This window comes from Zootoca vivipara, chromosome 10 (genome assembly GCF_963506605.1).
Source record: "Zootoca vivipara chromosome 10, rZooViv1.1, whole genome shotgun sequence".
NCBI classification, from domain to species: Eukaryota; Metazoa; Chordata; class Lepidosauria; order Squamata; family Lacertidae; genus Zootoca; species Zootoca vivipara.
In genome coordinates this window covers 5,687,927-5,715,544 of record NC_083285.1, presented here as the reverse complement: position 1 = coordinate 5,715,544, position 27,618 = coordinate 5,687,927, and the positions used below count along the sequence as shown (strand labels likewise).

The window sequence follows — 27,618 nt, the reverse complement described above, 5'->3', positions numbered from 1 at the left end:
CGGCCCTCTCCCAGGTGGCCGGTCGCCTCTCTCTGCCCCTATGCCACCTGAAGTAACGCAGGGAATCCGCGACAAGCTCCGACTCGCCCGGCCTCCCCTTTCTAACTGCGCCACTAGCGGCGGCAGCCGCTGCTGCTGCATAAAAGCGAGCAGGCGGGCCGCAGCGGCCCGAGTTCAAACCCCGCTCGGCGATTGGCGGCTTTCTTTGTCCGTCCAATCGTGGCGCCGCTTCCATTGGGAGGGGAGAGCGGCGGTCGCGGGCCGTGAGCCCGCCTCTCTCTCTCTCTCTCTCTCCCCTCCTCTCTCTACCGCCCGGGCTCTCTCAAGCGACGAGCGCCGTGAGGTAAATACAAGCAGCATCTCAAAATGGCGGCGCCACCGAGTCCCGGACGAGGCGCGGTGGTAGCGCCGCAGCCGGAGCCCTTCTCCTCGAACTTGGCGGCAGAGAGCAGGGCCTCTCCGCGCGGCTTCCCGTCAGCTGCCAAGCGCTTGAAGGGGGCAGAAGAGCGGACGCTCAAGGGGCCTAAGCGCGTTAACGGCGAGGGCGGCGGCAGTAATAGGCAGCAGCAACAGCCGCCACCGCCGCCGCACATACCAGGGGCGCCAACCCCGGTCGGTCACGGAAGCCCCGCCGTGTGGAGTTTCACGGCGTTCTCTTCGGGCGGCGGCGGCTGTGGCGGGAGCGCGGCGAGCAGCGGCGGGTCTTTCGTTTTCCCGCCTCAGCTGCCCCACAAGTTGCTGCTGCCGCCGCCTCCGCCCTCCCACCGCTGCCTGGCCTCGGGCGCCGACGGAGGCGGCCGCAACAGCACTAGCGCCGGCGGCAGCAAGACCAAGAGGCCCAAGGAAAAGCGGGACAAGGAGAAGAGGAAACTCGGGGCCCTGCCTGGGTCGTCCATGGTGGCGGCAGCAGCAGCAGGAGGAGGAAGAGGCGGCGGCGGCCCGAGCACGGCTGGCCGGGAGGAGAACGGCGACGTGAAAGCGCTCCTGCTGCAACAGCAGCACCGCCACAGCCACAGCCACCGCCGGGAAGGTGAGCGGAGCGGAGTGTGGCCCTGGGGGAGGCAGCCGGCAGGCCCCGGTGTGTGTGTGCGTGGGGGGGATGTCGAGAGCGGGGAGGAGCGGCGGTGGGGGAACGGCCTACCCGCCGCGCCGACTCCTTCCTCAGGGCTCCCAGGAAAGCAGCCGCGTTCAGAAGGAGGAGGAAATGGTTGCTCTCTTCAGCGAGTCTGACACCGGAATGGCTGACTCGGCGGCACATGGAATAAACACGTTGGCTCGTTGCTTCGTCGCGTGTCTCCGGTGGCGGGTACGGGTGCCCTTCGTCCTCCTGTCTTATAGGGGCTACATCTGGGAATGATTTGAGGCTGGTGGGCTCCGTCGGCCGGGGGGGGGGGTCCTGTCGTGCAGCTGGTGGCGTGTACGGTATGTTTTGCAGGGGAAGAGGCAACGGCAGCGCTGTCTGGCGGCTCCTGTCAAAAAGGGGGTGTGGAAACGGCCACTGCCGTGGGTGAAAGCTGCCAGAGGCCTTAGATTTTCAGACCTACAGTATTAGGGAAATAAGGGTGCCTTGTAGCTGGCGGCAAAGGGTCAGATGGGGATCTTAACAACGACATGCCGTTTTATAGTTGAGATTAAATTTTGATTATCAGTATATATTTTAATGTCTCATTGAAAGGCTGCATTTATTAAGTGGGCTAATATTGATAGCTCATGCCCTCTGATAGGCACGCCAAGCATATTTCAGCCGTGTACAATAAATGATTTGAATGTTCAAAATAGTGTGCTGAGTTCAAAATGTTGTTATTAATTTTAAAACTAGAAATGGCTGACTTGTATTTTGCAACATATACGGTTTCAGCCATAATGCAGTCACCTAATGATTATGGAAACTGTAAAAGTGCTGTAAACTTGAGTGCAACTTCGAGTGCTTTTAAAATCCCAATGGGAGGATCATATAAGAGCTGTTTGATATGCTATCTAATACAAATTTTTCTTTGAGCTGGATAGGATGCAGCTAGCCCAGTTTTGTGCTTATTTATGGGGAAGTAAACCACACTTGTTCCCAAACAATTTAACTGTTTAACTGACCTTGCCCAATTGCAGCATTATTAGACTCCACTTGGTACTGATGCAGCTGAGAGGTCTGGTTCTTTACTTCAGTACAGTATAGGGAATTTAGGCAGCTTAGCTTAATCTGTACAACTGAACCTGCATATGCTTGCGTAAATTTCAAGTGCAAAGAAATGGGGTGTGGTAGGATAAGTGTTGGCGGAATTAGCTCCTTGGCTTGCACTTCTGGAAATCTGCAAGCCAGTAATAAGAGTAATGTCAAGGGAGACCACCATAATATAGTTTAAGAACAAACATGCATGCAACCGGCAAGAATACTAAATGCACCCCACAACCACACACAATTACTGCTGAATAGAATAGAAAATGCACAGACTGATACATTTGTTACCAACTAATTGATACATTTGCCAACAGGAGTTTAGTAGTATCCACCTTAGCAGGTGTATAGAAATTGACTCCTTTTTTCAGAAGTACAGGCAGCAGAATTTAACATGTTGGAACAGGGGTGGGGGATGTTTCGCCTGCAGGACTCTTTCTGGCCCTCAGAACTCTCCCCAGACCACATCCTTTACTGACTCTGTTTTTTACTCCCAAGAGCTTTTTCGGGGCTGAAACATGCCATTGACCTCTGATAATTTCCCTTGCTTGCCTGGGTAGAGAATAAAGAGGAGTGTGTGTAGAAACTAGCATACTGTAGAAAGGCAAAAATTACATTTGTTGCTTTGCCCACTTTCATCTCTGCTACAGTGTATGTTGCTTGGAAGAGAAGTTTCCCCTCCTCTGTCTTGGCAAGCCTTAGCTGTAGTGCTTCAGGGACTATGTATAATTCCTTAACAGTGCTAAGTTGATATGGATACATTTTAGAGATGAATAGTTTGTGGTGGTTAACATTGCAAAGTTGCATTTTGCAGCACCCCTGTTGATTCAAGAGGACAGTATTGATCTATGAAATTTCTGGATTACACTAAAAGGAGATTTACAGTGTTGAGTAAAAAATGTTTACTCAGAAATAAGTCTCACTGAGTCTAGGGTTTACTGTCAGATATACATTTGATTGCAGCCTTAGAAGCTTCAGTTCATTGAAAGATAATCATTGTGGAATGCTGAGGTTCACTTGTGTCCTTAAATTTCCATCCAATTTTTTGTCCTATTGATCTTTTTGTAAGGAACGGCACTACATTGGTCTTAGTTGCTGTTCAGTGGCAGGATATCTATCACAGATAAAGACTATGGTACATAGGTAAAGGTAAAGGGAACCCTGACCATTAGGTCCAGTCGTGACCGACTCTGGGGTTGTGCGCTCATCTCGCATTATTGGCCGAGGGAGCCAGCGTATAGCTTCCAGGTCATGTGGCCAGCATGACAAAGCCGCTTCTGGCAAACCAGAGCAGCACACGGAAACGCCGTTTACCTTCCCGCTGTAGCGGTTCCTATTGATCTACTTGCACTTTGAGGTGCTTTCGAACTGCTAGGTTGGCAGGAGCTGGGACCGAGCAACGGGAGCTCACCCCGTCACAGGGATTCGAACCGCCGACCTTCTGATCAGCAAGCCCTAGACTCAGTGGTTTAACCACAGCGCCACCTGGGTCCCTATGGTACATAGAGTGAGGGAGAAATACTTGAGGACTTGACTAAATGTGATGAGGCTGCCGTGTGTATTCATTCATGTGTCTGCCCTCTTCACGTATAAGGTGTGGGTGTGGAGTTTGTTTATATAAAATGAAGCACAAGGCTGAGTGGAGTGAAACTATTCACCTTTCAGCTTATCTTGTTATAGTCTTATATCTGGAGCAATTTTTTAAAGCCCAGCTCCGATACTGGGTGGGGAACCAAGTTGGGGACAAAATTAAGTAAAACAGTGGAGCACAGTAAAGTAAATCAGGAAAGACTTCAGTTCTTCTCACTTGTATGCTCCTTTCATGTAAAAAAAAATAAAAAGGCACCACCACCACCCTTCTGCAACTTCATGTGTGTACTGGGCAAACGTGTATAAAAGCCATATGGCTGCCCTATTACATGTAACTTCAGTCAGTTGTAAAACCATGTAGATACTTGTCCTTTTCAAATACTGCTTAACTTTACATTTGCTTTCAGTGCACAGCAGTAAGCCTTTCACTTCTTTTAACTTACCCAGAATGCTTCTATCTTTAAGTCTATAGGTATCACATTTTTCTTTTAATGATTGTACAAGAGCAATTTTGAGATACATCACAGGTTCTTCAAGTTTGTAATGTGAATATGTATTGCATCCAGGTAAACATAGCAAAATTTCTGTAAACTGGAAAATAATTGATTTACTCTATTTCACCTGCCATGCTTTTGGTGTACAACAGATAGGTGAAAAAACTGTAGACATTCAGTCTAGTAAAAATAATAATACATGACTGGTCTTCTAATCACACCAATATGAGGAATGCTTTCCTAATATTTCTAATTTATGTTGTGTTCCACTTAGAGGTTTTATAACCCATAGTTTATAGTTAGTGTGGTGTGTCAGATAGTGTTGAACTTGGATTGGCTAGAAGCAGGTTCAACCATGTAGTTTACTAGGTGACCTTGGGCCAGCTGTTATCTCTCAGCCTAACCTATCTTATAAAGTTACAAGAAAGTAAAAAGTGTTTGTGTGAATGGAGGGAAGGGAAACTACCGGTATGTACTCCACACTAAGGTGTTTCAAAGACTCATACAATTGTAGAATCGAAAGGTATCCCAAGAGTCGTCTACTCTAAACTCCTTTTAGAGGAAATGTGGAATAAAATGTAATACAGTGTAGATATATTTGGCTTTTCAGAGTACAGCCATACATCGTGTTGCGTCCGCTGCATGTTGCATTTTTTCGTGTTGCGAATGTGGCAGACCCGCAAGTGCTTACGGTACTTCTAGGTTTTGCCATGCGCGCATGCACAGAAGCATTCTGCACTCTTCGCATATGCGCAAAAGCGCTCTTTTGTGCATGCACAAAAGTGCCGCTCAGGTTCCAGAGTTTTCGGGGTGCGAACGGCACCCCGGAATGGATTGGGTCAGCAACCCGAGGTACCACTGTAGTAGCAAACTTTCTGAAAGATGCTTTTTCTTATGGTAGTGACAGCTGACCAAACAGTCTGGGTAGTGTTATGCATCTCTGGATATGAAGTACAGTCCAGGTAATTAGTGTGTCCAGAGTAATTTATCCAGGCCTCCTTTTCCTTTTACAGGGATTTCATCACTTGATTTCCCAGTGTTGGAGCACTAAATGCATGTTTAAATGGTAATATGAAAGTGATTTGTACTAGGGAGTGTTCCTGGAGAATGGAAAATGACCTGGCCTCTAGTAAGTACCCATTTGTGCCTGAGAATATTGCATCAGAAACCCAAGCTCTAGAATAGTGCAGGGGTTCTGTTGCAGCAGCAGCACTTCTAGTCAAAACTTTTCCTTGCTTGCACAGCAGACGAAGGACTTCTGGTGTGGAAAAGAAGGAAGAGGGAGATTCTCTGCGGCTCCACCAATTAGTCTCTTGTTTGACTTCTTGGAAAACTCCTAACTGCTAAAGTGTCTTCTCATATAGAAATCTCCATCTGCTTGTGTCTGACCAGGGTCAACACCAATGCTTCCAAAGGAGGTGTGAAAATATGGCTTCAAAAGCTAAACTTTAAATTACTAGGCATTGATAAATTGATTTTATAACACTTCAGAATCCCTTTCAATAAAAGGGTTAGCTGTTAGAGCTTTTCCAATACAGAAGCAAAGAAACATAACTAAACTCTACATAGTTGGGAAATCAGAGTATAGCTAATCTTAATCTGAATAGCTGTAACGTTTCCCTCTTTCCTTGACACGTGGATATAAAAAAAGAGGTAGATGTTGTCAGAGTTAATAGACAAGGTTGCACGTTAATTTCAGAGAATTGTTGTTTTCATGCTGTGTCTCATAGACTGCAATTTAAGGTGCCGTGGCTGTCAATCTAAGCCAAGGTGTATCTGAACAATTATATATTCTGTACTGCTTAAACTGTAAATCCTCTGAATATATTTGTTGGACTTAATTCTTTTGGTTACTAGGGAGCTAACATGCACAGAAATGCTTTCCACGTTTGAGAGGCAATATCCTGGTTCCTGCATTCTTACTTCTTTGAAAAGGAGGGATAAGGGGTTGGGTTGCTCAGTGTTTCTCAGCACAGTAATATCATGTCCACTTCTCAACCCATAGTGAACTAATGTCCTGAAGTTGGGTGAACAGATGAGTGTGAGCGTTGAAAACAAAAGGTTTCCAAAGCTTGAGGAATTGCCCTGTTGTTGCCCAGGGAACAAGGAAATAATTTCTTATAGGCCTTATTTATATATATAATTTTAGCATGAGCCTATGTTCATCTAAAAATGTTCTGTGGTCACTGATGGCATAGTTTTGACATTTACAGGACTCATTTAAAAGTCAAGTCTGTACCTGTCACTGAGATAATGAATTTAGAATGATCTAATATATGTTAATGTTCATGGTGAAATGACTAGGATAGAGCTTTCTGTTTTCAAGCTACCCTGTTTCCCCTTTTTTAATACGTAGTCAGAAAGTAAGCCATGGCAGGGTTTTTAAGCATTTGAGAAATATAAGACATACCCCCAAAATAAGCCATACTTCCGCTCCGCGGAAACCAACCCCCACAGGCACCTCCACTCACAGAGTCACTCCATGCAGCTGGCACTGCAGGAGCGCGATCAGCTCTGAAGTGGCGCTCCAAGAGCTCCGCTTAACAGCTGATCGCGCTCCCGCCTTGCTGGCTGCATCCCCGCGCTCCGCCTTCTCGTCCATCGCCGCCCTGCCGCTTCTGTGCTTGTCGCCACCGCTGGGCTCATTGCTTCTTCCTTGCCTGGCCTGGCCAAGGAGCTTGGAGCGCCTTGCAGCGGCAGGCGGAGCGCCTGAGCCAGCGGCCTCTGCCTGGCCCGGCCTAGGATGCCTGCTGCCCCGCCACCCAGAACCGGTGGCTGCTGCAGCGCCGAGCACTCAAGAGAACCGAGCAGCGCCCTGAGCCAGCGCCCTGAGCTGTAAAAACTGTACCGGTAATAAAAAAAATAAGACATCCCACCGAAAGTAAGCCACCCTGTGTTTTTTTGAGGAAAAAAAGTTATAAGACGGTGTCTTAAAAAAGGGGAAAGACGGTATGACTCGAAACTCATTGTCCTAGCCCTTTGTTTAAATGATTTAATCATTACTTGTTTTAGTTGTAAGTTAATATTTTATTTTTACTATTCAGCTAAATAACATGGGCAACTTCTAATAAACATTCAAACAAACAAATAAATAAATACAAAACAGGATCATAAAGTCATAGAAAAGAATTTAATTTAATACAACATTTATAATCAAATTTAATACAACATTTATATTGTATTATAGCAGAAAATATAATCAATGTGACAGTACTTTTTAATAAAAAAGTGCAAAACTTTTGAAGCAGTTGCTTAGACATTTGAAATGGCTCACAGAGCCAGTATTTGTTTTTACTTTATATTCTCTTTCTGCTCTTACACCAGCAGATTCCTTTTCAGTATCTGCAATGCTTAAACTATTCATGTGAATTTGGTTTTAGTGCTGATGACAAATTTCTGGACTAAGACTCAGAAACATCCTGTACCTAAATTCTTAAGACCTGGCTTTCTGATTCTGCCCCATCCCTGTTTGGTGGACCTTCAGGTTTTAGTTTTTTAATTGCTTCCTGATCATTTAGTGAAAAAACCAATCAGATTCTGAAAGCTGTGCTACAAAGATTATCTTTGTTTATTTCTTGAATAATAAATTTATTAATGATTTGCAACTGTATAATATTATTATTTGTCCATTTTTTACAGATTATGTCTGTTAAGCTTTTAAATCCTGTATATGTGGTTTTTCTTTTTGTTTTCATATTATGTTAAATTTCATGAATACAGGAAAATGGACATAATATTTCTAGTTCTTGAAAAATAGTTTACAAACACTACTCTGTCACTCTGTGCTTTGTTTGCAGAAATTTTGTTACTCAAAATATCAGCTCTCAGTCTTATTTGTTCTAAAAATTGCTGAATGTCAGGGGTGGGAATGGTTCTGGCTTAGCTATTTTATGAGTTTATTCTTACAACACTAGTCCACATTAATGCATATGATACATAGCCAGAACATGTTTTGTTTACCTGGCTTTTAAGAGGGCACACTTCCATTAATAACACACATTTCAAATTAACGTAAATGATATATTTACGTTAATATAAGGAACCTTCTAATTATTTTAGTGAAGAAGTTGGAAATTTGGGGACAGTTTATAAAATAGGTCATGCTTTCAAGGGAGGAGAGGGTGCCAAATCTGTGGCAAAGGATGGATGGGGCATCAACTAACTGATGCCCCAACCACCAACGTAATTGGAGAAGAAGACTTTTTTTTAAAGACAACTTTGCTGATGACATGAAGTCATGTGTAAGATGCTTCTTATTTCTCAGTCTCTGAAACTGACATCTAGAATTGGGAATGGTAGAAAGTGCTACATAATCCGTGTTGAGTTAATGCCAGAGAGTCTTTTTAACTTCAAATCTTGGCTTGCTGTGATATGCATAAGCAATAGAACTTTTCCTTTGCTCTAAATTCCATATGCAGCGCACAGTTCTTCATGTTTCTAAATGCTTACTCCATTGTGGTATTTAAAAATTATTTATAAAGTCTATGTATGTATGTATGTATGTATGTATGTATGTATGTATGTATTAAGTTTATAGGGTAGACAATGAGTCGCAAACTGGGAACCAAAATTATATTCAGAACCTGCAGAGGAGCACATTTTCTAGTTTTTATTTATGTTAAGTGACCCCTCCCCCAATATTTTACACACACATCAACACACCCTGCTAGATTAAGCACAAGTGGGTTTTTTAAAATTGCTTCCAGAATGCCCTTCTTTTCCTTCTCACCTCTCCCCATTGTCCTGCTTTCACAAGATTTTCTTTCTTGTCAGCAGTTGGCTCTTCTCTCTCTCAGCTAATTCAAACATTCAGGAATAGCTCATGAGACGCAAAAGACAGTGCCACTTAGGGATTCAGATGCAGAATTGCATGCTGGAATATTTTGCCAAATAAAAATACTGCTTCATACATAAAGATAAAATGCTGGGAATAAAAAGTAAGAGGTTTTTGTTTAACCCGTACAGGCCTGCTTTGCTTTAACTTTGCTGAAGCAGACATATTGCAGCCTGTGGTGATTGGCAGTTGGAAAAGCAAAGATGAGCTCCCGTTCTGATACATGTGGAACAAAAAAGGGGCATTTACAGTTGGAATGATCAATGCTGATACTGTAGGAAGGAAAAGCTGAAGCAAATTAAAAAGGAGGCCTGCTGCTTGTGTGAAAGGAATTGTCACTTGCCATAAGTTATTTTATTGGACAAGAGACAATCTTTGAGATTTTTGTGGACAACTAAGAAACTGGTATTTGGGTTCAAAACTTGGATTGCAATGGTTGGTTTTGCTTCTTTGTGCTGCTTATCCATGTGGCCCAAATCTAGTTTCAAATTTGGAGGAAGAAGTTGGGTATATAAGTGATTCAATAGATACTAGCTTTCTATTGCTGGACATAGTGAATTGATGCAGGTAAGTTTTCTATGGTATTTTGAAACTGATGGACTTGCTAAACAATCATGTAGGGCAACTGGTTTCTATAGCTATTTAAAAAAACCATTAGTTTTGCAAGTAAATAGACTTAATAAATGATCATAATCAAATAACTTGATTATTTATCCTACATGCCTTTGCTAAAGTATTTTTTTTTAAAAAAAGGAGATAGGTCTTTCTTTGTTTTCTGTATACCTGTCAAGATGCTACAGTCACTTTTTTAATTGCTTCCTGGTCATTTTCATATTTATTTAAAATGATCGACCAGACATTTCCAGAAGAAAGGACAAAATTGTTTTCACATAAAAGCATGAACATTATTTCCATCTTTATAATAAGTATTAATAAATAATATGAAAACTGAACATGAGCAGAGCACAAGTTTTTCCAGGTTACCTGGTGCATAAGATGTTCATAAGATAAGAGGATACTCTTGGACCCTGGAACAAACTAATGTTTTATCACTACTTCAATTACATTTATTTGAGAAATAATATCATCGGCATGTTTTAAACTGTAGTTGTTAAGGAGATCCGTCCCCCCACCCCGGCCAAATTTAAATGTTATGTAATTTGTTTTAGTCCTTTAAAATTGTAAACCATCTTGGGTGCCTTTAGCAGAAAAGCAGTACAGTGGTACCTCTACTTACGAATTTAATGTGTTCCGAACACACATTTGTAAGTCGAAAAAATCGAATCGCATAGGAATGCATTGGGAGAAAAAATTCGTAAGTCGAAGCAACCCTATCTAAAAATTCGTAAGTAGAAAAAATCCTATCTAAACCGCATCCAAGATGTCGGACGGAGCTCCATTTGTAAGTAGAAAAATTCGTAAGTAGAGTTATTTGTAAGTAGAGGTACCACTGTATATAAATGGAATGAATGAATGCTTTCACTTCTGGAGATTTTACAGTTATGATAGGTGTTTCTTTTCACTATGAAAGTTTTATGTGGTTTGGAAAGAACTGACTAAGGTAAAACTTTTGAGGTTTTAAAAACATTTCTAATGCCATTTAGTAATCTTCTAATTGTCTATGACAATTTTTAAATATCTTCTCCCTCCTCTTACTTAGGTTGTTACTATTTTATCTGTGACCTTTCCGTTCTTCCCTTTATCTGATAATCTCTTGCCAACATTTCCTCCTGAATTACTCCTTGACATTGCAAGTTAATTGTGATAAAGTCAGAAGTGCATGATACATAAAGACATCTCAAAAGTGTGTTCACTGTGCTGTAAGCTTTGTCTTAATATATTTCTCTAAAATATGAACAGATCAAATTTGGAAGGTTGTCATGCTCTTCCTCACTGTTTGACTGTCAAGCTTCTGCCTTTTCCTTTGGAGGCACCAACGCCTTGCAGCAGACTGCCTGAGACAGTAGGAGGTTGTGACAATATCTGAGGTGTTTTGCATTGGGACAGTCTCCCCCAGGAGCAGCTAGTAGCAGTTGCGAGAGGAAGGCAAATAAGTAGGGAAGGAAAGTGTTTTGCAACTGAGTACTTGAGATGGAAGTGGTGCAACCTTCTGTCCCAAACAAACTGTCTCTTTGAAACTGCTTATATGGAAGGATGGAACATACATTCAATATCATGTCATAATGAACATTTGACTTTTAGCTTTACGTCTTTAACTAAATGAATAGGAACCACATTGCATTTAATATTAAAACAGTGGTCACACAAACTTCTAGAAGCCATGCATTTTGAGAGAGACTGCTGAAGCTATCAGTGATATAGCAATATTGTGTTAGTGTAGGCATGTCAAACCTGCGGCCCTCCGGATGTTTTGGCCTACAACTCCCATGATCCCTAGCTAGCAGGACCAGTGGTTGGGGAAGATGGGAATTGTAGTCCAAAACATCTGGAGGGCCACAGGTTTGACATGCCTGTGTTAGTGTGTGGCTTTGTGTAGTGAATGGGAGCAAACAGCATAATTTTAAAACTAATGCTGCTCCAGAGTTTGCAGAATTCCTGTACTTACCATATGAGAGAGCCCAGAGCAGGGGTCCCCAAACTAAGGCCCGGGGGCCAGATGCAGCCCAATCGCCTTCTCAATCCGGCCCGTGGAAGGTCCAGGAATCAGCATGTTTTTACATGAATAGAATGTGTCCTTTTATTTAAAATGCATCTCTGAGTTATTTGTGGGGCCTGCCTGGTGTTTTTACATGAGTAGAATGTGTCCTTTTATTTAAAATGCATCTCTGGGTTATTTGTGGGGCATAGGTATTCGTTCTTTTTTTTTTTTTAAATACAGTCCGGCCCCCCACAAGGTGTGAGAGACAGTGGACCGGCCCCCTGCTGAAAAAGTTTGCTGACCCCTGGCCCAGAGTTAGAGAACTGGAATAGCAGAGAATGCCAAAACATATGCAGTGTGTGCATTATGCCAGCTAAAAATGCATGGAGCTATTTACCTTTACAAGACTAATGATATAAATTTCCATACATTTTTTGAAGGCATAATGGATTTTTTTTAGTACAGGCAGCGGCCGTTATAGGTGCATCCAATATGTGTGCATATTGCCGAACAGCTTGGTAGGTTTCTGGATGAAACGCCAGCTTTAGATCCATTCCAGTCCAACTTTCATCCCGGCCACGGGACCGAGACAACACTGGTCGCCCTCACAGACGACCTCTGTAAACAGCTGGATCAAGGCGGGTCGGGGCTGCTGATTCTTCTAGACTTGTCAGCCGCCTTCGACATGGTTGGTTGGTTGGTTGGTTAGCCTTGCCGACGTGGGGATTCAGGGCACAGTCCAACAAAGGCTGTGTTCCTTTATCTCAGGTCGGGGACAGAGGGTGGCACTAGGGAGAGGGTTGTCGCCGCGGCACTTCTTGGTGTGTGGAGTCCCGCAAGGTGCAATCCTTTCCCCGATTCTTTTCAATATCTTCGTGTGCCCCCTTGCCCAGATTGTCCGGAGTTTTGGGCTGGGTTGTCATCAATATGCTGATGACACCCAGATTTATCTGTTGATGGATGGCCGTCCTGCCTCGGCCCCGGACACACTGACCAAGTGCTTGGAAGCTGTGGCTGGATGGCTACGTGGGAGTCGGCTGAAGCTAAATCCTTCGAAGACAGAGGTCCTCTGGTTGGGGGGGCAACTTCCATCTTTCGCTGGGGCTCAAGTAGTGTCAGCCCCTTCTGTCAAGAGCTTGGGTGTAACCTTGGATGTTACACCTTGGGTGTAACCCTTTCCATGGAGGTGCAGGTTGCAACCACAGCCAAGGTGACATTTTTCCATCTCCGCAGATGGTCCCCTACCTTTCTCAGCCTGACCTGGCCACAGTGATCCATGCGATGGTCACCTCTAGGCTTGATTATTGTAACTCGCTCTACGCGGGGCTGCTCTTGAAACTGACCCAGAAACTCCAGCGAGTGCAGAATGCTGCGGCGAGACTCCTTACGAGGTCCTCACCGCGGGATCACATTCATCCAGTGCTTTACCAGCTGCACTGGCTCCCGGTGGAGTACAGGGTCAGGTTTAAGGTGCTGGTTTTGACCTTTAAAGCCTTATGCAGCTTAGGACCCTCGTACCTACGGGGCCGCCTCTCCTGGTATGCCCCGCAGAGGACATGAAGGTCCACAAATAATAACATACTAGAGATCCCGAGTCACAAGGTGGTTAGACTGGCCTCGACCAGGACCAGGACCTGGTTGAACACTCTCTCTCAGGAGACTATGGCCCAGCGGAGTTGTCATCTTTTCATAGGGCCTGCAAGACAGAGCTGTTCCGCTTAGCCTTTGGACTGACTCAGTCTGACCCCGGTGTTACCCTCCCCTAAGACTTTATCCTACAGATATTTAAATGAGGTTGCACTTGTAGATTCCTAATTTTAAAATTGAATTTTAACATTGTATTTAATCTGTATTTTAATTGAATTGTTTCTTTTATGCTTGCTTTGGTATTCTTCTTGTTAGCCGCCCAGAGCCCAGTCTTGACTGGGAAGGGCGGGGTATAAATAAAATTATTGTTGTTGTTGTTGTTGTTGTTGTTGTTGTTGTTGTTGTTATTTAGTCGTTTAGTCGTGTCCGACTCTTCGTGACCCCATGGACCAGTGACTAACCAAAGATGTAGGAAAATGCCAATGCTCAGGAAGACATTGTTGCTCGAGCAAACCTCACCTTGAAAAGAAAGCATTTTATACTTCTTCCTACTGACAAAGATCCAGTGGTTAGCATGAGTGGGATGTTAGTATGGAAGGTTTATCGCTGAGAAGGCTGCTGCCTGTAGTTGAATGAATCACCATTTAGGGCAGCCACAGACAGATTGAAGCTGCATCCTATAAAAATTTAGCTACTCTTGATGATACTATTAAAAAATTCAGATTTTCATCATATGTTTCCACAGGTTTGCAGCCTTACCTGGGAGTCAGCCCTGTTGGACCCAGTCTGATGCATATTTTAAAGAAATGTCTAGAAGTGGGAAATTTTAATATTGTTTATATGCTACCCCACCCTTCAGAATAATTAGCATGACTGTTTTATTTCTTAAATGTTAATTGGTGTCATAACAACCCATAATTTCTTATTCTAACCCTCATGCTGATCTTTGTGGATATGAGAAAGTAGGAAGTTTGCACAAGCTTAAACAAGCTTTTCTACTATTTCACGTTTGTGTGGTTCCTTGATCATGTACATTTCCAAAAATTCATCACATTTTAACTGATCTAGAACTTGAAAGACTATATCGTGCACATAAATGTCAAAGCATTTCAGACAGCCAGATTGTACTCCTGGACCAAATACCTGAATGTAGTCTGTATTTTTCAACATTTGAAATTACTCTTCTGATTCCAAATCCTATGTATGTCCCTTGTTTAGTTATCCAGTAAAACTTCCATTTCAGGGCTTGGTGAAACACCTATCCCCAATACACAATGGTGTGTTTGAGAATGCCTTTCCATTTCTTTCAACACTAAAATGGTTGGCATTGTTGCTGTAAACCATCTTCACGGTCTGTTGTTTCTACAATTTAAAAAGGAAAGCTTTTGATTTTTAACGATAAAAGTTGGAAGTCTATTGTATTTTTAATATTGTTGCTGACAAACTCTTTTCCTTTCCTTGAGCTCTTGGGAGATAATGAAAAAGGAACATGCTAATAAATATCTATACAGCCTCCTTGCTGTCATTCAAAGCTTTCTGTGTCATAGTGCATCATAATTGTTTTTGAAAGTGATTAGTTTCTTTCTTTCTTTGTGCTTTTTTATGCTTTGCTAAAAGAGTTTTGCCTGGAGTATGTAGAGTAAGAGTTGTTTTCATAGTGCCTTGTACAATGACCTGTGATTAGATCTCTGTCTCTACTGCAATGATGCAGTAACTTTGCCCTCTTTCTATGATGATAGTCCTTATTGTGTGGAAATTGTTGCATTAGCTGCCTTTGATCTTGATGTGCTTCTTGCATAATCTTTTAATGCTGAAGTGGGGTGCCCTCTCTCAGCTGATGCAAACCAGCTGGTGCTTTTGGCATCCTACATTATTTTAAAACAGATGGGGAAAACTTCTGTTCACTTGTAGGTTTTGAAATGCTTGGTCAATTACTGTTTATTTTGTGTCACTTGTATATTTTAACAGACATTTTCTAGTAACTTGCAGTATATGTACAGTATATAAAGGTAAAGGTAAAGGGACCCCTGACCACTAGGTCCAGTCGCGAACGACTCTGGGGTTGTGACACTCACATTGCTTTATTGGCCGAGGGAGCCAGCGTACAGCTTCTGGGTCATGTGGCCAGCATGACTAAGCCGCTTCTGGCAAACCAGAGCAGCGCATGGAAACACCGTTTACCTTCCTGCTGGAGTGGTACCTATTTATCTACTTGCACTTGACGTGCTTTCGAAATGCTGGGTGGGCAGGAGCAGGGACCAAGCAACGGGAGCTCATCCCATTGCGGGGATTCGAACCGCCGACCTTCTGATCAGCAAGCCCTATGCTCTGTGGTTTAACCCACAGTGCCACCCGCGTCCCTTTGTACAGTACAGTATATACATTTGTTTAAATGGGTTTGTCAGGAGCTTATTTCGTTCTCCACATAGGGACAACTGGGACATATAGAAAATGAACCAAAACTTTCCAACTGATCAGAAGCATAGTTAGCTGGAAATTTCCAGTATTTGAGTTGCTGCATTCTCACAGATGCACAGTTGCTGTTAATTAAACAGATCTCCATGCTGACCTGCAGCTAGCTACCAACCATGCTGACCTGCAGCTAGCTACCAGCCATAGCTAGATAACCCGGGTGCACTCAATCCATTATCTCACCCTAATTAGTGAGAGCTGAGTTGTCACCAGAAACCATGTTCTCTGTTACCCAGAGATCTGCAAGTACCAGACTTCAGTCAAGGTCTAAACAGAATACTGTAAAGGCTTTTGTTGACAACACCCACTCCCATCACCTGATGTCAGACACAGGAAAGCTAAAACAGTGGCTGCAAAGGAACAAAGAGGAGTGTGTTCTAAGGTTATAGTATAATCCCAATTATTCCTTTGCCATTGCATCTTGAATGTGGAACTGGTGCCTTGTTCTGTCAGCTTTTCTTTTTATTAGATAGTCCCTTTGACTCTGACCTTCCCACTGCTTTTGACAGGGATTGGATCTAATTGAATGATCAGGAACTTTTGATTGCACTCCAGTTAATCTTATTACCACCAAAAGCAACCAAAAGGGTTAAGTTGAGTCAGAGGCAATATCTGGTAAAAAGAAAGGTCACTTCACATGTTGGCTGCTTCAGTTGAAGTTTTTTTTCCTTTTAAGATTTATTTTCTTGATTCCACATGACAACTCCAGGGTAACTGAATAGACTGTATATGGTCAGTTTGGCAGGACTGAACATCATAGCTGCCAAGTTATCCCTTTTTTTAAGGGAAATTCCCTTATGTTGAATAGGCTTCCTTGTGAGAAAAGGGAAAACTTGGCAGCTATGCTGAACATTGAGCCCAGCAGCTTCACATACCATAGGCAGTGGGTTGACAGGGGAACTCAGACAGCGGTAAAGTATTACATTAGAAATTTTCCAAAAGTTGAGTATTGATTTAAATGAGAACTTTTTGTAAAAATGAACAGGTGGCTCCTGTGGAAGAGGAATGTCAAAGGGGGCATACTCCGTGCTTTCTATGGACCAAAGCTTTCAGCAGCGTTTCATTCCAGCAGTATTTCTTCACATTATTTGCTTCCCGTAGATTGCTCCCATCAGCAAGTCCTTTACCTCTTCTCAGGACTGCTTCAGTCTTGTGGTTTCTTCATAATGTCTAAGTTGTCTTCTTTTTTAATTCCATTTTATTGGTTTTCTATTATTCCAAAATATACAAAATCATTTACAAAACATTTTGTTACCGAGTCTTATTTTTCCTAACCAGTCTCCTTGGCAGTAAGTTCCAAGCTCAGGGGTCATAAGTTCTTCCCACAGCTGCCTCACAGTTCCATGGGAGGCTCCTTCCCAAACAGAATAGAGCAGGCATCCCCAAACTGCGGCCCTCCAGATGTTTTGGCCTACAACTCCCATGATCCCTAGCTAACAGGACCAGTGTTTGGGGAAGATGGGAATTGTAGCCCAAAACATCTGGAGGGCCGAAGTTTGGGGATGCCTGGAATAGAGTCTACTACAGTATTTCATTACTATTTCCCAAGGGAGCAGGAGAGCTAGATAAGGTATCGCCTCTCAGACAGTGTTAGAAACTCAGATATACAAGTGAGGGCCTAAATGCAACTTTAAACCCGGGTTGCAGTCACCACAACAGAATGTTTATTCTGGACTAGATGACCCTCGGGGTCCCTTTCAACGCTACAATTCTATGTTTCAATGATCTCAGCTACATTGTTTGATTGTAGTTTGATCTTACAATAATTAACTTGTTTCCAGTATGGAAGAGGGAGAAACAAGCACAATGGAAATGGTATTATCTATGGACTAAGGCAAGGGTTTTTTTTAACTGTTGTCGCCAACTTGGCCCCCAGAAATCTCCACATACGGTAGTCACAATTGGACCCATGCCTGTAGCAAAATGCACCTGGTGCCTGACTAATTTCTAACGCTGCTCTCAGATCACACCTGATGGGACTTAAGAGAACTGCCTGAAAAAGACCTCTTACAAGAAGCAAGGACCACTTTAACCCAATATCTGAAGAGATGCCTTATTTGGGCAGCCTGATTGTCTAACCTGTTGCCTGTGTTTCCACTGGATTTCACCCCCCTTCTTTTCTCCTTCTGAAGATTTTTTATATCCGCCCTGTCTCCCCTTCCTTCTTGGCAGCTGATGGAGAGTGCCTATCCTTCTTCCACAGGTGGAGTCTCCAGGCAATGTCTGAATGTGTTCTTCTCAGGAGTTATTGCCCGGTGGGTGCCTGCTCGTGCAGAGTGGGGCATACTGAAAGGGCCAGGTGCCATCAAAGGACTGGGAAGCCCTGACAGCACTTTCAGATAAGGGAACTGTGTTCCTTTTTAAACATTTGTTCTAATTAATGTGATTTTAATTTATTCCGGTGGAGGGAATTCTATTATTTTATTTTTCTTTGTTTTTACCTCACTCACTTTCAGCTTTTGGCTGCTGTAGGCAGAGGCCAAACCACCTCCCACCATTAAAGCAAGGCTCTCTTTTTAACCCTTTCCTTCACCTGTTCTGGAGTGTTTCTTTTTCTTCTATGCAATATTAAAGTCTGCCATTTTCATTGATGGTCTGTCCCTATTTCCCTAGCAAGTTAGGAGTTTTATATGCATGACTCAAGCCCTTAGTTTTTTCCCCTGCCCCTTTACCCTCCCTTTTTGTGGTTGAAGTGAATTGCTGGCCTATTTTCTGCAGGAAAAAAGGATGGGAACAGTTTTATAGTGCACAATTATTGACTCCATATGTCCACAATCACAAAAGAACACTCTTTTCTTTCTCTTATCCCTTGCTTCCAGTATTGAGGTGTATCTTAGATCCTTGTTAATTCCATTATGGAGAGATTATACCCACCAATCATTGTAAGATCAGGTTGACAATAAAACTAAAGTTATAGCCAAATAACCAGAAGAAGAAAGCACAGCCACCTTATATAACAAGAACTTGATTTCTTTAACTCAAACCTGATCAGTGACAGAGTGAAAAGAGTTAACTGGTTACCTAGAAAGTGATAGGTAAAAGATAAAGGTAAATGACCCCTGGATTGCTGTCCAGTCAAAGGTGACTGGGGTACGGCGCTCATCTCGCTTGAGGCTGAGGGAGCCGGTGTTTTTCCACAGACAGCTTTCCAGCTCATGTGGCCAGCATGACTAAACCGCTTTTGGCACAACAGAACACCAAGATGGAAGCCAGTGCACAGAAACACCATTTACCTTCCTGCCACAGTGGTACCTATTTATCTACTTGCACTGGTGTACTTTCAAACTGCTAGGTTGGCAGAAGCTGGGACAGAGCAACGGGAGCTCGCCCCACCACACACATTTGAACTGCTGACCTTCCAATCAGCAAGTCCAAGAGGCTCAGTGGTTTAGACCACAGCGCCACCCACATCCCATGTCTAGAATGTGATACAGTAGCCCAGAGCTGACTCCAATGGAAAACCTGTAGAGTCGATTAAAGAAACTAGTCAGAAGCAACCAAGAAATAAAGCACAATTGATAGAAGCAATCATATAATCTTCGTTTCCACATTATAAAACGTGACAAACTAAAATCATTGGTTCACTCCATTGGATGGTGTTGTAGGGTTGTAATTGTGGCAAAAGGTTTCTAAACTAATTACAGTACTAACTGAAATGACGAGAAGTTACAAAATACCCTTTATAATTTTTTGTGTGTCCAGGTATAACTTTTATCCTATACTAGTGGTTTTCAGCCCGTTCAATAACGGGCGCTAGAATCCTGGGGTTCGGAGAAGCGCTTGCGCAGCGCGTCTCCGAACCCTGGGACCTGTCCTTGCTGTCGGTGGCAGGGGGACAGGAACGGAGGAGGAGAAAGCGCTGCTTTCTCCTCCTCCGTTCCTCTCCCGCAGCCGCCGACAGGAAGCAGACATCCCAGGGTTCGGAGAAGCGCTTGCGCAGCGCTTCTCCGAACCCTGGGACCTGTCCTTGCTGTCGATGGCAGGGGGACAGGAACGGAGGAGGAGAAAGCGCTGCTTTCTCCTGCTCCGTTCCTCTCCCGCAGCCGCCGACAGGAAGCAGACATCCCAGGGTTCGGAGAAGCGCTTGCGCAGCGCTTCTCCGAACCCTGGGACCTGTCCTTGCTGTCGACGGCAGGGGGACAGGAACGGAGGAGGAGAAAGCGCTGCTTTCTCCTCCTCCGTTTCTCTCCCGCAGCCGCCGACAGGAAGCAGACATCCCAGGGTTCGGAGAAGCGCTTGCGCAGCGCTTCTCCGAACCCTGGGACCTGTCCTTGCTGTCGGCGGCAGGGGGACAGGAACGGAGGAGGAGAAAGCGCTGCTTTCTCCTCCTCCGTTCCTCTCCCGCAGCCGCCGACAGGAAGCAGACATCCCAGGGTTCGGAGAAGCGCTTGCGCAGCGCTTCTCCGAACCCTGGGACCTGTCCTTGCTGTCGGCGGCAGGGGGACAGGAACGGAGGAGGAGAAAGCGCTGCTTTCTCCTCCTCCGTTTCTCTCCCGCAGCCGCCGACAGGAAGCAGACATCCCAGGGTTCGGAGAAGCGCTTGCGCAGCGCTTCTCCGAACCCTGGGACCTGTCCTTGCTGTCGGCGGCAGGGGACAGGAACGGAGGAGGAGAAAGCGCTGCTTTCTCCTCCTCCGTTCCTCTCCCGCAGCCGCCGACAGGAAGCAGACATCCCAGGGTTCGGAGAAGCGCTTGCGCAGCGCTTCTCCGAACCCTGGGACCTGTCCTTGCTGTCGGCGGCAGGGGGACAGGAACGGAGGAGGAGAAAGCGCTGCTTTCTCCTCCTCCGTTTCTCTCCCGCAGCCGCCGACAGGAAGCAGACATCCCAGGGTTCGGAGAAGCGCTTGCGCAGCGCTTCTCCGAACCCTGGGACCTGTCCTTGCTGTCGGCGGCAGGGGACAGGAACGGAGGAGGAGAAAGCGCTGCTTTCTCCTCCTCCGTTCCTCTCCCGCAGCCGCCGACAGGAAGCAGACATCCCAGGGTTCGGAGAAGCGCTTGCGCAGCGCTTCTCCGAACCCTGGGACCTGTCCTTGCTGTCGGCGGCAGGGGGACAGGAACGGAGGAGGAGAAAGCGCTGCTTTCTCCTCCTCCGTTTCTCTCCCGCAGCCGCCGACAGGAAGCAGACATCCCAGGGTTCGGAGAAGCGCTTGCGCAGCGCTTCTCCGAACCCTGGGACCTGTCCTTGCTGTCGGCGGCAGGGGGACAGGAACGGAGGAGGAGAAAGCGCTGCTTTCTCCTCCTCCGTTCCTCTCCCGCAGCCGCCGACAGGAAGCAGACATCCCAGGGTTCGGAGAAGCGCTTGCGCAGCGCTTCTCCGAACCCTGGGACCTGTCCTTGCTGTCGGCGGCAGGGGACAGGAACGGAGGAGGAGAAAGCGCTGCTTTCTCCTCCTCCGTTCCTCTCCCGCAGCCGCCGACAGGAAGCAGACATCCCAGGGTTCGGAGAAGCGCTTGCGCAGCGCTTCTCCGAACCCTGGGACCTGTCCTTGCTGTCGGCGGCAGGGGGACAGGAACGGAGGAGGAGAAAGCGCTGCTTTCTCCTCCTCAGTTTCTCTCCCGCAGCCGCCGACAGGAAGGACGCGCGCACTCTCCCCCCCGCCTCCTCCAACCGCCGCTCCTCACGGCCAGGGAGGGTTGTGAGGAGGCCTTCGCCGGCCTCCACCCTCGCTTTCCTGACGTGCCCTGCAGTGAGGCGGTGTCCGGCGGGAGCGGCGGTTGGAGGAGGCAGAGTGGGGGGAGAGTGCGCGCGCGCGCAGTCTCTGCTGTCCAATCCCTGTATCCCTGGGGCACATGCGCAGTGACCCAGGGACACACGGGACAGCTTGGACGCAGGGACATCTTGGACATTATTATATAGGATAATAATGTCCATGTTGTCCCTGCGTCCAGATGTCCCGTGTGTCCCTGGGGTACTGCGCATGTCCCCCAGAGACACAGGGATTGGACGGAGGGACAACCAGGGACACAGGGATTGGACCCGTGCTCTCGGGACACAGGGAACAGCCAACTGCCGCTCCGCCAACCGCCGCTCCGAAGCCCAGTCTCATGCTGGAGGTGCGCGGTGAGGCGGCGGGGGAGAGAAGCGCTCCCCCCCCGGCAGCCTTGCCGCACACCTCCGGCATGGGACGGCGCTTCCTCGGGGAACCCGAGGAAGCCGAAGCGGCAGCGGGCGCGGAGGGAGGCCCGCTTTGGCTTGGCAGCGGCGGGAAGAAGGGGAGGAATTCCTCCCCTTTTTCCCGCCGCCGCCAAGCCAGTCCCGGAGCCGAATTGCGGCGCGGCGGGGTTTTTCGCCGTTTGCCTCCTCCTCGAGGGAAGGCAAACGGCGAAAAGCCCCCGCTGCGGACTGGCTTGGCGGTGGCGGGAAGACCCGCCACCGCCAAGCCAGTCCCGGAGCCGAATTGCGGCGCGGCGGGGTTTTTCGCCGTTTGCCTCCCCCAGGGGAAGGCAAACGGCGAAAAGCCCCCGCTGCGGACTGGCTTGGCGGTGGCGGGAACATCCCGCCACCGCCAAGCCAGTCCCGGAGCCGAATTGCGGCGCGGCGGGGTTTTTCGCCGTTTGCCTCCCCCAGGGGAAGGCAAACGGCGAAAAGCCCCCGCTGCGGACTGGCTTGGCGGTGGCGGGAAGACCCGCCACCGCCAAGCCAGTCCCGGAGCCGAATTGCGGCGCGGCAAGGTTTTTCGCCGTTTGCCTCCCCCAGGGGAAGGCAAACGGCGAAAAGCCCCCGCTGCGGACTGGCTTGGCGGTGGCGGGAAGACCCGCCACCGCCAAGCCAGTCCCGGAGCCGAATTGCGGCGCGGCGGGGTTTTTCGCCGTTTGCCTCCCCCAGGGGAAGGCAAACGGCGAAAAGCCCCCGCTGCGGACTGGCTTGGCGGTGGCGGGAACATCCCGCCACCGCCAAGCCAGTCCCGGAGCCGAATTGCGGCGCGGCGGGGTTTTTCGCCGTTTGCCTCCGCCAGGGGAAGGCAAACGGCGAAAAGCCCCCGCTGCGGACTGGCTTGGCGGTGGCGGGAAGACCCGCCACCGCCAAGCCAGTCCCGGAGCCGAATTGCGGCGCGGCGGGGTTTTTCGCCGTTTGCCTCCCCCTCAGGGGAAGGCAAACGGCGAAAAGCCCCCGCTGCGAACTGGCTTGGTGGTGGCGGGAAGACCCGCCACCGCCAAGCCAGTCCCGGCAGGCCGCTTCCTCTAGCGCCCGTTTTTAAACGGGCTAAAATCCACTAGTTTGTGTATAACTTTTGATAGAATAAAGATAATTAAACCCAGTTTGTTGCATTATATTCTTTCTAGTGATATATAATTTTATGCCATTATTCTAAAAATGACTTGTTATAAGCCATCAAACTTCAGAAATACGTATCTTCCAAAAGGTTTCCACAATTTTGGCCATGTCTGTAATTGGGTAAGATAAAAACATACAAATCATCATTAAAGCATTTGTATTGGAATAGTTTTGAAGCAGTGTTAGAAACTCAAGATACATAAGTTAGGCATCAAATGGCTCCTTAAACCAACATTATAGTCACCAAAACAGAATGTCTAGTTGCCATTTCTGGGCAAGAGGGCTCTAGTGAGGGACTGACTGTGTTCATCAGTTAATCTGGCTAGTTCAGATGACAACCTTGAGGTCAGTTAAGAACTTTGAGAACTTAAAGAAAAAAAGTCACTTGATCCAGGGACAGTTCTCGTATCTATTTCTACCTCTTTTTCTTAATGGTGACATGGACCGTTCATAGCATAATAATATTATTCACAACTGTGAGCAGAGCAGTGGGGTGGGGTAGGTGAAGAAAAGCTACAACAATTAACTATGACATTGTTCACTGCTTCTGCTCAGGCTGCACAGAAAAAGCATTTTGGTTCCTGAAATTCATTCCAATTGTGCAGATAAAATATAACAAGAGAGAATTCTACAGAATGTGGTACAGTGGTACCTCTGCTTATGAATAACTCTACTTACGAATGTTTCTACTTACGAATGGAGCTCCGTCTGCCATCTTGGATGCGGTTTAGATAGGATTTTTTTCTACTTACGAATTTTTTCTCCCAATGCATTCCTATGGGATTCGACTTACAAATTTTTTCTACTTACAAATGTTCGTTTGGAACGCATTAAATTTGTAAGTAGAGGTACCACTGTATTAGTGTGTGAAAACAGTCAAGATCCAGTGATCCCCGGCATGCACCTCCAGATGGTGGCGATGTCAAGTGCCATTCTGGCACTCAGGCATTCACATGGTTGCAAGTGGCCGATAGTTGCAAAATGCGGCTTCCGTCTGGCTAATTTCAAACACTGTTTTGAAGATGTTTTTATTTATTTACACTAGTAGTTTTGGGATAAAGGGTTGGATATAATATACAAAATAACAATGCATGGGAGCACACCTGATTTAGCAGAACTGAAATCTTCCTGTTTCATCACCTCATATGTCCTAAAATGTTAAGTTGTTTTCTGGGGGCTTGGGCTTCTCTTTGTTTTTTGAAATCTGATCTATTAGGCTGTTATAACTGTGGCTCAGATTCAATTCAGGAGTTTTGGTCATATGGAAGATGTAGAATATACTTGCTGGCTTCAATTTTTTACATAGGCCCCAAAACACTTACTGTATGTATAAAGTGTCTCTTCTCAATATCTGAGAGTCCATTTAGCCTTAGAACTCTGTAGAATATTTACTTAATATACAAAATATAATTGTGGTAATTTTTCTTTGTAAAGTTCAGGTTAAATATGAATTGTTTCCTTTTTAGATCAAATCATCAGAGACAAAATTGCAGAAAGGGATAAGGAAAAGCAGAAAGAAAAGAAGAAACACAGGTTAATGTCTGAAATTAAGAAAGAGAATGGAGAGATGAAATTATTTCAGAAAGGTAAGCACACACAAATGTATATTGTACAGCAGCTGCCTTCTTTCCTAGAAAATTGTACTATAGGCCAGTGCTCCCCAACCTTTTTATCGCCGCGGACCAGTCAATGTTTGATAATTTTACTGCGGCCCACTGAGGGGGGGACGTTTATTGTTTATATTTTATTTAGATTGTTTTGATTTAATAATTTTAATTTAATTGTATTTAATGATCCTTAGGCGGCCCGGTACCAATTGATCCACGGACCGCTACCGGTCCGTGGCCCGGGGGTTGAGGACCACTGCTATAGGCAACTCCCCATTTACATGAGAGTTGCATTCTGATATACTCTGCATGCCAGCTTGCCCCAACCTTCTGGTGCCGAAAATGATGCACACCACCTTAAGCTCCTTGAAGAAAAGATGGGATAATAAGTAAATAAAATATTGTTTGTGATATGTAAGCTCACTTGGCATATCACTTCACTGTGCATGTAAATCAGTTTTTCATCATCTTGGCATGTCTTTTTAGACATACAAAAATGAAAATATTTCTTTTTTTAATAGGTATAAAGGAGAAACCAAAAAGCAATGCAGAAGATCTACAGATTAAAAAAGTAAAGAAGAAAAAGAAAAAGAAGCATAAAGAGTGTGAAAAGAGGAAGCGCCCAAAAATGTACAGTAAATCTATTCAGACCATCTGCTCGGGATTATTTTGTGACACTGAGGATCAAGATGCCAAAGGCATAATCAAAAATCATCTTAAGGATTTCAATGGAAAAAATATGGATCCCAAGAAGGACTCTGAGTACAAGATATCAGAGAACAGTGAGTTTCCATTTGTCTCGTTAAAGGAGCCACGGGTTCAGAATAAACTCAAAAGGTTGGACATGTTGGAGTTCAAACAATTCATTCATATTGAGCACCAGCCTAATGGAGGTGCTTCAGTTATCCATGCCTACAGTAATGAACTCTCCCACTTGTCTCCTGTGGAGATGGAGAGATTTGCAGAAGAATTTGTGGGTCTGGTTTTTGGTGAAAATGAAAACTGTGCAGCTTACTATGTAATGGGAATTGTTCATGGGGCAGCTACTTACTTACCTGACTTTTTAGACTACTTTTCATTTAATTTTCCCAATTCGCCAGTGAAAATGGAGATTTTGGGAAAGAAAGATATAGAGACAACGACTATGTCAAATTTTCATGCTCAGGTAAGAGGTTTTTTCACTTTCTAAAAACTATTTCATACTGTGATTAATTTCTTTTGTATAAATGAAATCTGTTGGCAGGAGAAGATTGAGTTGACTAAGGAAAATACAGTCAGATCCCCCCCCCCCGGTATGCAATGCAGGTACAGAAAGTATTCTCCATTATGTATGTATGTACAATAATAATTCCCAAATTCTGTAGTTGGACAGGCTAATATGTTTGATAAATTGAATAATTAAAGACTTGTGTGAGTATGAGGTACCTACTCACCGAAAAGGTTGCCTGCAGCATCGCTGCATAATTTGTTGATTGTGGTGTAGTTCCTTCCAATCAGCCTGTGGGTGGGGTATGGGAGAGTTCTTCTGTTTCAGTGGCATTGAGTGTGATGGAATAATTTAATGAGAGCAGAATGACCCAATCTCAGAAGAAACATAGCTGACTAATGGAGAAACACAGCAGATATACTTCTGGGTGTGGGTAGTTTTTACTCCTGCACCCTCAAAAACTTATTGGACATCCATTTTTATTTTTAAAAAACTGATTTTTCTACAAGATCTTAGGAATATTTTCTGAACTTTTCCTTAGCATGCAATTGAGTAGCATGACCTGGACCCTTTGGATCCAGAGAGGCTGGCAGTCCAATCTAATGCATATTTAAAGCAAGTCAATTTGTTATGCATTATTTATATCCTGCTCCACCCCTGAAAATGCCATAATACCCCAACATTAATATGAATTGGTGTCATAACAACTCCATAGCTTCTGATTTTTCAGCATTGAGCTTTGTGAACTTCAGAAAATGAAATGCTACTCAACTCCTTCAACTGTTAGTGTTCTGTGCATTTCCAGTCATCAGCTGTGAGAAGACAAAGACCTGGTTAGCATGTAGTGTTAATAAACACTGGTTTAATGTGAACCAGTGGTGTAGCAAGGTCAGGTGGTACCCAGTGTGGAAACTTTTTTGTCACCCCCCCCCCAAAAAAATCGAAATTATGAAAAGAAGGAAAAAATAAGATACTTAGTCAGTGTTGTAGCTGAGGCTTTTGCTGCCCGGGGCGGTCACTGAGTTTGGGGCCCTTTTGCTGTTTCTCATGCGGGAGCCCTGTCAATTTGCCACAGTCCTCCCCTCCGATTGTCGGTCCCTTCCCTCTCCACCCCCTTTCCCAAGGGGTGGGAAGGAACTCAGTTCCTGTCACCTCAGACTCCACCTCTTCTTTGCTTTACTTAATGCCTCATCATGTTCTTTGTTTCTCTTGCTTCAGCCACAGAGCTCAAGCACCTATTCCTGCCTAGCAAAAGCACCCAAGAACAGTGCAAAGCAGGAACAATAAGGGAGGATGTAATCTCTCATACCTGCATGCTGCTTCTGTGAACAGCCATAGGTACAGTGCTCAAGTATAGTGGATTTTAGTGGTGTCATAGGTCCCCCCCCCATGCCTGCAGCGAGCCCTGTTGGGCCTTTTCACAGCTCGCTGCAGGCGCGGGAAAGCCCAATTGGGCTTACCACAGGTGTGGGAAGGCCTGGGAAGGCAATTAAGCAGTTATAAATCCACCCTGAGAATAATGCACTCAGATAAACTGGTTTGTGCAGATCTTTTTGGGTAAGATGCCCAACTAAATCCTACTTTGAAATTAATGTTTGGAATTTTTAATCCATTTCAGTGCGTCTACTCTGAGTAGGGCTAGTATCTGAGGCAACTGTGTGTGTGAGAGGGGGGGAGGGAAGGAGATATGTAAATTTACATAGCAGGAGGAGGGCAAATGAGGGCTGAGCAAATGTAAAAAGGATGGGACAGCTGCATATTCCTGCATTGCAGAGGGTTGGACT

At 45.4% G+C, this 27,618-nt stretch overlaps 1 protein-coding gene across 3 annotated transcripts in view; it reads left to right on the top strand.

The window, feature by feature from the left end:
- The first annotated feature begins 284 nt into the window (after positions 1-284).
- The window catches only part of RSBN1L (round spermatid basic protein 1 like), a 38,017-nt gene continuing 10,683 nt past the window's right edge, over positions 285-27,618 (top strand). Inside the window, exons 1-4 of one of the 3 annotated variants that reach the window (XM_035127425.2) lie at positions 285-1,030; positions 24,487-24,606; positions 25,149-25,409; positions 25,728-25,792. In XM_035127425.2, the coding sequence (XP_034983316.2) occupies positions 367-1,030; positions 24,487-24,606; positions 25,149-25,409; positions 25,728-25,792 (1,110 nt within the window). In that variant the 5' untranslated portion in view covers positions 285-366. Of the gene's footprint in view, positions 1,031-1,089; positions 1,307-24,486; positions 24,607-25,148; positions 25,793-27,618 lie in introns of those variants that run through there. The other 2 variants (XM_035127424.2, XM_060279515.1) reach the window with 2 other exon arrangements.